Below are 9,838 nucleotides of genomic sequence, written 5' to 3'. Positions count from 1 at the left end.
ATATGGTTAATGCTTAGATGTTTAACAAATCCTACTTAAAACAATGCAATGTTGCTAGCCCCTTCTCTTTTTAAAATCCTAGATCCACTTCTGGTATACATTGTAACTTTACAAAAAATCAGCTTAAATTCTCAACATCAACTGAGCCCCCTTTGTGTGTATTAATTGAACTGTATCAAACAATACATACAACTGTCTCAAGATGTTATAAAATAACTTACAGCAGACGACACTGGCGACAAGTTTACAGCACTGTTCTGCCATGATAGTGACCTTTTCATCTGTGGCATGGAAATAGGAGCTGTCAGCTCTTGGTGTGGAAAGTAACCTCCTGACGGCACTGATGAGGCATGCATATGGGAATAACTGTGCTCCTATAAATAAGAAATGAAATATTTGAATGATCTGAAAACAAATATATATATCATTGATGCATCAGGGAATTATACTATCCCATTGTCAAACTAAAAACAGCATAAGATAACTTTGTCAATGAATATATACACTATGTCATAGGTTTGTAAATAAAAACATTACATTATAATTAAAAAAATCCATGTGTTTTAATTTCTTAAATTATAGAATTGTTAATTCTTTGCATTATAATTGGTTTTTTGTTTGTTTGTTTTTTTGTCACAAACTAAATACCATATGTTTATATGACAATACAAATACTATCAAATTTTGTTGAATTAATGAATATTTTGAATATATTTATTCAATAGAGAAATAAGGAATATCTAATATGATTTTGAGTATAAATCATTTTGATTTAAGAAAATTAATTTGAGAAACAACTTTTCAATAGAAAAAGGCAGGCATTGGGAAAGTTTGCATTATATTAGAAGATGATATTCATTTATTCTTCACTTACCATAAAGTACATGTAAAAAATAACTTAAATTGGTTGAAAAGGTATAATGTCAAAACAAATATTCATTGGTCAATTTAAAAAAAAAATCAGCTATTTATTCAACTAGTTATATTATTTCATTTTATTTTGAATTTTCTTGTAATTAAATTTCACAAACACATACATGTATATATTTTACCTGAGACACATGACCTGTAAGTTATATAATTTTAACACTTCAATGCAGTCAAGATTTTCCTTTATCCTTGACTAGTTATAGATTAATACCTTGTGTATTAATTAAGCGACAGGGGATATAATGATGGACATATAGGGCCACCATGATGGACATAATTTTTTATGGCCACCATGAATAAGATAATGTCACAGGTAGTACTGTAATGTGATTGTCATAGAATGTGAAATGTTTACAATTACAATGCAGTGGCGGATCCAGGGGGGGGGGGGGGGGGGTGGGTTCCCGGGGGTGCGCACCCCCCCTTTATTTTTGCCGATCAATGCATTTGTATCGGGACATATGTTTTGCACCCCCTGCACCCCCCCTTTCGAAAATTCCTGCATCCGCCCCTGACAATGTGAAAATTGTAAGTGCATGAACTTTTATTTGCTTCTATAATAGATCAATTTACCGTTCAATTTTAAATCAGCTTGACTATTTTTAGTAAAACAATTTGTAATTGATATCAATTAGCTTAAAAGAGGTTTGTGAATATATTTTCCCCTAAATTTCAAACATTAAAATCTCAATTATACATTTATAATCTAAAAATTATATTTAATGTGGCAGTTTTTGGTTTCTCAAAAACAGTGGACAGAGTAATAGTATTTCCTGTTAATGAAAATATATACGTAAAAAATATTTGTCTTCTTACATAAACAATTATGATATATATGTATGAATGTCTGTTATTCTTAAGGAACCCCATTAAAAAAATCTCAGACTTTTCAGTATAACCTGTTGCTGGCAACTAAGCTCTAAACAATTTTATTTACCTTCATATCAATTGTTTCTGGTTTAGTTTCTGGTATATCAACTTTTCTCTGATAATCATGGTCTGTAATATACTGCACAGGGTCCATGTAAGTATGGTCTGGAGGTGAGGACGTGAACATATCTGAGAAAGTCTTTGTAACATTGTCAACATTCACTTCTATCTCTGTGTAATAAAATTCCTCTTCATGGTCAGACATGTCAGAATCAGAATCTTTGCCCCTGTAATCAAATATTTGCTCCTGTATTACAATCAAAGTTTATATCTTTTTCTTATCAATTTTCCTTTTTTATTCAAACTTCATTCACATGTTTACCACAAATTTTCTCCAAAAAAAAAATCAAAAAAATTCCACATTGCATACACATTTAAAGATGAACAGTTATGGCCTAAGGGAGATAAGTCAATCTTTTATGAAAATGGTCAGGGTTATAGATACATTGACTTTAATGTCTCAGCGTATATGCCTTAATGTCCTCCTAGTATGTTCCTTTAATAACAAATTGATTATAGTATAATGGACCGTAAATTTTGCCTTTGACATTGATACTGTGGATATTTCTTGTATTTCATGGCCTTTTAAAATGCACTAAATGAACAGTATATTTTGTTTGTGTTGTGTAAATTTGCTGTACAATTATATTAACCAAGAAAATAGCGTAAACATTAACTTGAAGTTCCCAATATACAGAAGTGAAATGTATATTAATTCTTCTTGTGAGCAAGCACTTCATTGCCTGTTACTATATTTATATGCTGGTCTCAACATAATATGAGTATCCCAGTGGCAGATCTAGAACTTTTTGTAACGGGGCCTGCTGACTGACCTAAGGGGGTCCGCTCCAGTCACCCTTCAGTGATTCCCTATATATATTCAACCAAATTATTCCCACAAAAAGGGGGGACAGTCCCCCTGGATCAGCCTATGTATACATACCCCAAGTGGTTTGTCCTGACATGTTTTTCTATTGCAGATTCTGTGTTGTGAACTTTCCCACATCCTTTCCAAGTACACTGGAACATAGTTCTGGTCATACCCTAAAATTGAAAAATCAAAATATGGATTCAAAATAGTGCTGCTCTGACCTTAAAAAATAATATTAAGTAAAGTCTAAATTAAGATTTTTTTTTCAATTTTGCATATATTTATTATAAATCAAAATGCTATATATCTCTTAATACTCCTAATACACATGTTATATCTCTTAATACTCCTAAAACACATGTTATATCTCCTAATACTCCTGATACACATGTTATATCTCCTAATACTCCTGATACACATGTTATATCTCCTAATACTCCTAATACACATGTTATATCTCCTAATACTTCTAATACACATGTTATATCTCCTAATACTCCTAATACACATGTTATATCTCTAAATACTCCTAATACACATGTTATATCTCTTAATACTCCTAATACACATGTTATATCTCTTAATACTCCTAATACACATGTTATATCTCTTAATACTCCTAATACACATGTTATATCTCTTAATACTTCTAATACACATGTTACATCTCTTAATACTCCTAATACACATGTTACATCTCTTAATACTCCTAATACACATGTTATATCTCTTAATACTCCTAATACTCCTAATACACATGTTATATCTCTTAATACTCTTAATACACATGTTAAATCTCTTAATACTTCTAATACACATGTTACATCTCTTAATACTCTTATACACATGTTACATCTCTTAATACTCCTAATACACATGATACACATGTTACATCTCTTAATACTCCTAATACACATGTAACATCTCTTAATACTCCTAATACACATGTTACATCTCTTAATAATCCTAATACACATGTTATATCTCTTAATACTCCTAATACACATGTTACAATTGGTTTCAAATTATTGTCTTTCTTATTATGCTGTAAAAAAACATTGAATATAAACTCAAAATTTGCCAAAATCTATCTAAATTTTAGTTTAAAAGCTCACACAGTCTTTCAGTAATGTCATAAAATGTTGTTGGATTATCAAAGTACACATATTCAACTGTAATATCATACTACAAATTCTAAAATAAATTGAGATTTTGTGACAATGATCCTGGTTTGAAAAAAAAACATATGCCTTAACTGCATTTAAATGTGCCAAGGAAAGTTACTTTTTTCCCTGTTTTAATATTAAATATAAGTTACTAGTAAAAAGATCAGATCATAAGGACATGTACTCAGTTTCAAATTGATTGGTCTTCAGCTTCATCAAAAACTACCTTGACCAAAAACTTTAACCGGAAGCGGGACGAATGGACACACAGAAGAACAAACCAACGGACGCACAGAAGAACGAACCAAAGGACGGACAGACCAGAAATCATAATGCCCCTCTACAATCGTAGGTGGGGCATAAAAATAGGATAGGTAGGTAGGTAGGGATATTTTTATTCTATGCTTTATTTTAACATTGAGTCTATGGTAGCAACATTCTGATCGACTTTAATGAGGGTAGGTAGGGTAACAGGAACCACATTTATTTTTATTTCGCCTTATGTAAAAAACTAAAGGCTCTTAAGGTGGCTCGGGCCTATTCGAAGTTTCTATCAGAAGTGCCGTATTTTCGGTTATTTTATTCTTTAAAGAAAATGAATCAAATTGGTCGAAAAAAAATAGGGGGTCACGGACCATTTGAGCTCAAAATTTTACTTTTAAACAGGTATGTAAAATGGACCATTTTTCAATGAAAATGATAGGGAAAATAGAGGTGTTGACATCTTTTATCGGAATATCAAAAAAACGTTCTATGACAATTGGTCCAAAACTGTAATAAGAAAAGCTGTAATATAGCTTCAAAGAATGAGCCAATAAAAAACATAGGTCACCGATAAGGAAAAAAAAATATTTTGCCTTAAAACCCAAATTTTGGCCGGAAAATGGTGAAAATGGGTGAAATGTCATTTTGACCCTTTAACAAATACGGATAATAACGAAAATATTCTATTATTCACATAACTACAATGATTTTACATTTCTATTCATTCAAAATATTTAAAAAAATTATATCGAATTTACGACAAATACTTTTGTTATTCATGCGTGAAATTATGCGCAGTCGAATAGTCCCGAGCCACCTTAAGAGCCTGTGTCTCTCACCTTGGTCTATGTGTATATTAAACAAAGGACACAGATGGATTGATGACAAAATTGTTTTGGTGATGGTGATGTGTTTGAAGAATTTACTTTACTGAACATTCTTGCTTTTTACAATTATCTCAATTTATAATGAACATGGCCCATTAGTTACAGAGGAAAATATTTTGTTAAAATTTACAAAAATTTACAAAATTATCAAAAATTGACTATAAACAATGATAAAGGGCAAGTACTCCTTGGTCATGTTGACTTATTTGTGGATCTTACTTTGCTGAACATTATTGCTGTTTACAGTTTATCTCTATCTATAATAATATTCAAGATAATAACCAAAAACAGCTAAATTTCCTTAAAAATTACCAATTCAGGGGCAGCGACCCAACAACTGGTTGTCGGATGCATCTGATAATTTCAGGCAGACAGATCAAGATCTTGCAAAACAATTTATCCCATGTCTGAATTGCTCTTAATGCTTTGGTTTTAGAGTTATAAGCCAATAGTCCGAATTGTCTGAAATTTCACAGCAGAAGAGCTTGACCTATTAAACATTTAGATCCTATGTCAAATTTGCTCTAAATGCTTTGGTTTCAGAGTTATAAGCCAATATCTACATTTTACGTATTCTATGTTATGTTTTTAGCCATGGTGGTCATCTTGGTTGTTTGGCCGGTCACGCCACACATTTTTAAAACTCCAATGATGATTGTGGCCAAGTTTAATTTGGCCCAGTAGTTTCAGAGGAGAAGATTTTTGTAAAAGTTAACGAGGACGGACGACGAGGACGGACGATGCGGGACGCAAAGTGATGAGAAATTAAAGCATACTTGGCCCTCGGGCCAGGTGAGCTAAAAAAAATAAGAAGATGTTGTATGATTCCACAATAGACAATTATGCATTTCTGATCATTTCTCATACATTTGTATTTACATATCACTTTTCTATGAAAATTCCTAAAATTTTTGGGGAATAAACTAAATAAAACAAGAACCTTATTCTTAAAATGTTAAAACTCTTTGTGCTATTTTAATTAGCAAACCCTATAACCTTATGTCATAAGTCCATGCTTCAATATGTGTTTTTACTGCTTGATTGAACATGTGTGTTTTATGTATGCATATAATATATACTAGTAAATATACGATCTCCGGCTTTCTATGTTTGAATGTCACAGTGTATGTGTTGTTTGACACACAGGTATGAGGGAGATATTTAATATACATGTATATGTATATTTACTGAATACAGTGTGTGTATATTTAAATATATTTTAAAGAACACGTCTCCTATCTGTGGTTTTTATATCCACAATTAAGAGATGAACATGTGAAAAAAACTCTATATATATAGCTCATTTAGGTCATATAGTTCATAATTCCATGTTTCAATTGCAAACAGAAAGTGTTGTTGTGTATTTACAAAATTATGTCAATATCATGTTCTATTAACTGCCTAAGGGTTAGTGTACTGTTACATTGATGTGCCACTTAAAACTGCTGACTCGGGATGTTAACCGATACGTCTTGTTACGCTCCATTGCACAATAAAAATTCGGTCAGTTCCCATATGTGATATCATGATCCTTCTGCACTTGTACGGAGAATCTATGCAAATTATCCAAAAATAATTAGGACAAAGCTCATTTCAATTCTTTACTTTTTGATTTTTTTAAACAAAGCAAAGTTCAACTACAAGTCTTTGTTATTATGCTTCGTGTTTACATGATAATACCACGTGATCACATGATTGACACCTGACTTTGTGTATTGGCCAAGAACGTTGACCCTTTCAGCAAAAAGGCAACCTTTAATCCCCATTACATAACATAATCAGCGCAAGTACGCATGATAGACAAAACAAAACACCTTTACATAGATATATAAACACAAAAATGAAAATATAAATAAAGGTTTTCCGAATTTTAATAATCAATTTTTCTTGCTAAAAATAGATAGCCGGTAAGGTATGATCAGCTGACTGAAAGTAGGTCATAAATGTAAACAAATAACAAACGTAATACACATTCACAACGACAAAGAACCAATCCTGAAATAACTATTATGTAAAGAGGGTTTAAAAGTTTAAAAGTGTATTGCGTAGAAAGGGAATTATTTTCTATTGGTGTGATGTCTATATTGTCGTCACATATAAAGTGTATAAGTATTTTCATTAAAATTTGCAAGATGTTGTTGATAATTGATAGCCTGCCAACTGGCACGCAAATGGAATTGTTGATCCATTGATTTAATAACCGATTGAAAAATAGTTGACACAATTCCACTACATTTATTTATTTGATCCTCTGACAATTTAACCTACCAAACTTCTTTTTCTCTTTGGTTCTGGACTATTCTCCATGTCATCATCTGCGTTTATTCCTTCATCTTTCCCTAGGGGTCCAAAAAACATCCCCGTCGTCGTAGGGCAACTTTCACTCAAATGACTAGAGAGGGGTGGAGAGGGATCACTCCTGGGCTCGGAATGGAAGCCACTACTGTTAGCACTGCTAGACAACAAGTGGCACTTTTCTGTTTTTAAAAAAAATAAGGGTTTATTATTTTTTGGCATATAAACTGCACATATATACGTCAACATTTCTTATTTATGAAATTTATTATGTTCATAACATTAATTTTCAGTTTAAGTACGTACATTCGTTCAAACGAACTTTTATCAAAGAGATATGTATTGCTTACATTTCGTTCACCAACAGAAGCAGCATATTCAACTAGAAGTAGACAGTTCAGGTAACTTAGGCATTTGGATATACACAGAAGCATTGACAATACCTGTTAATGACCCATGGAAGTGTGGGGATACTGGACTGCATGACAAACTCGTTAACACCATTGCCGCGATATTTTCGTCCATTTCTACATCATCATCGGTTTGGCTGTTGTTCTGATCCTCTCCTTCAATGTTTGGACCTCTGTGTCTACTTAAAATAATATGTACAAATTGCCCGAATTGTATAAATTCATATATACATGTATACATGTATACATGTATTTCAAATCACCTTCAAATTTCTCTATAATTTGATTTCTTTAGATTACCTTTTCTTACAAATAAAAAAAATAAACGTTTTAATGAAAAAATATATATATATACAAGTAAAAGCACATGCACGTGCATGTTCTAAAGAGTTATACAGCAGATATGCAGTTTCAGCAACGTGTGCCTCAATGCTCTCCAGTTGGGACTGATATACTATTAGTATAATAGTCCCACTTTCAAGTAGAAGCTTTAAATGTTAAAATTGTTACATCATAAAGCTAGTATACACATGAAATGACCTACACCATGTACACACGTGCCTACATACCGGTATCCCTAGTCACAATGTTAAATCTCCTCCTGGTTCCTATCATGGGGGATCGACTGATTTTAACTTTTTTCAAATCTTTGAAAATAATGGGCTGACATAAATGCCAGTCATTTTTTCTTCCATCGAAAATCATTTTTGTGACCAATTGATGTAGCGGTACACTAATTTTGTCAATTAAAGGATGTTAACAGCGACTTGTATATGTATAATGTATAATACCGTAAATGGCGTGTTTACTGAATTAATTTCACAACAGCAAGAAACCTACGTATTTCCTATTAGTTAATTATATAGTAAGCCGGTATTGTATTTTACGATTTTTATCAGCTAAATGAACTATATTTAGACACAGGCAATAACCTGTGAATAGGACAGGATCAGGAGTTTAAATAGATATTATACAGACACAAAAGGAGTTTCAAATAGAAAGTTTACTAAGCTTTACCAGATAAGGTGCTAAAAAAAAACTTACAGTTTCGATGGCACATCTATCACGTGTGAAACTGTTTCGGCTTCTTTTGTTTTCATTTGTGTTCAGTGCCAAGTCAGCAAGTTTCGAATAATCGGTATCTTGATCAACAAGTCTTGCCGATTTCCTACTTTCTATCAGTCTCAATTCGTCCGTTTTTCTTTCAATCTCCGATTCACCACCGTTTGACATTTTTACGTTAATAATCACAACGTCATGTTCTCTATCGTGATCAATGACAATTCCTGGGACCTCACGACCGTTCAAAGTTAAATAAAGTTTTTGGCCGTTCTTAAGTTTCACAGATGAGAGAGTTTGAAATCCAGGTCCAATTATTTCATTTGCACGGACTTCCTTCCTATGTCCATCGTCAAACTGTATGGCGTATGAGGGTCCAAATACCATACTTTCTTCAGCTGTGTAATTCTGGATGCTCCCAGGATAATAACGGCCATCTTGCCACAAAGCACTGATTTTTGTCCCTATAATAGACCGTTTTTGCAAGTCTCCGATTGGTAAACATAGTTTCATATATAATAAATCATATATCCAACATAAAAATATTAAGAAGTTAGCACTTAAAATTATATATTCATTGAATAATTTGTTGCTCAAAATCAGCTGTCAAATGTAAACATATGCCGGTCTTTCCACCGGTTTGTTATGGTGCTGTTAATAGGCGGAGCTTCACTGGGTATCAACAAAACCACATGATTTAACTACTGCGAGCTATTAGCTTAAAATCGCACACCTCCACCGTGTCATTGGATAACTCAAAATAGCAACAAGGTTAAGGACATAAATTAAGAAATATTTTGACAAAAATGTATATTTTCGTGGATTCTGTTTGCATTTTCAAGTGATTTCAGACACATTGAATGATGAAAATGATACTCGCTACTCAGATTATTTGAAAATTAACGTAAAACTGCTTTAATTAGATTTGTTTTGTCAGAACGCACCTGTCAATCAATTTCATCATGGTGTTTATGGAGATTATCATGTACTCCCGCCATGTTACTTACGTAATGAATTTCAGTAAAT

The 9,838-nt window shown here is 32.4% G+C and overlaps 1 protein-coding gene across 1 annotated transcript; it reads right to left on the bottom strand.

The window, feature by feature from the left end:
* Window positions 1-221: 221 nt before the first annotated feature.
* LOC139504931 (zinc finger protein 704-like) lies at window positions 222-9,488 on the bottom strand (the record flags this gene model as incomplete). Its single annotated transcript, XM_071294810.1, is given in 8 exon segments — window positions 222-374; window positions 1,868-2,087; window positions 2,804-2,904; window positions 7,317-7,525; window positions 7,787-7,935; window positions 8,798-8,838; window positions 8,840-9,292; window positions 9,294-9,488. Coding segments are annotated over 8 exon segments (1,350 nt in total), but the record flags the coding sequence as incomplete, so codon positions are not given.
* Window positions 9,489-9,838: the final 350 nt, after the last annotated feature.

Source organism: Mytilus edulis, unplaced genomic scaffold (genome assembly GCF_963676685.1).
Source record: "Mytilus edulis unplaced genomic scaffold, xbMytEdul2.2 SCAFFOLD_1023, whole genome shotgun sequence".
Lineage (NCBI taxonomy): Eukaryota > Metazoa > Mollusca > Bivalvia > Mytilida > Mytilidae > Mytilus > Mytilus edulis.
The sequence above is the reverse complement of the archived record's forward strand: the minus strand, read 5'-3'. Positions and strand labels throughout refer to the sequence as shown.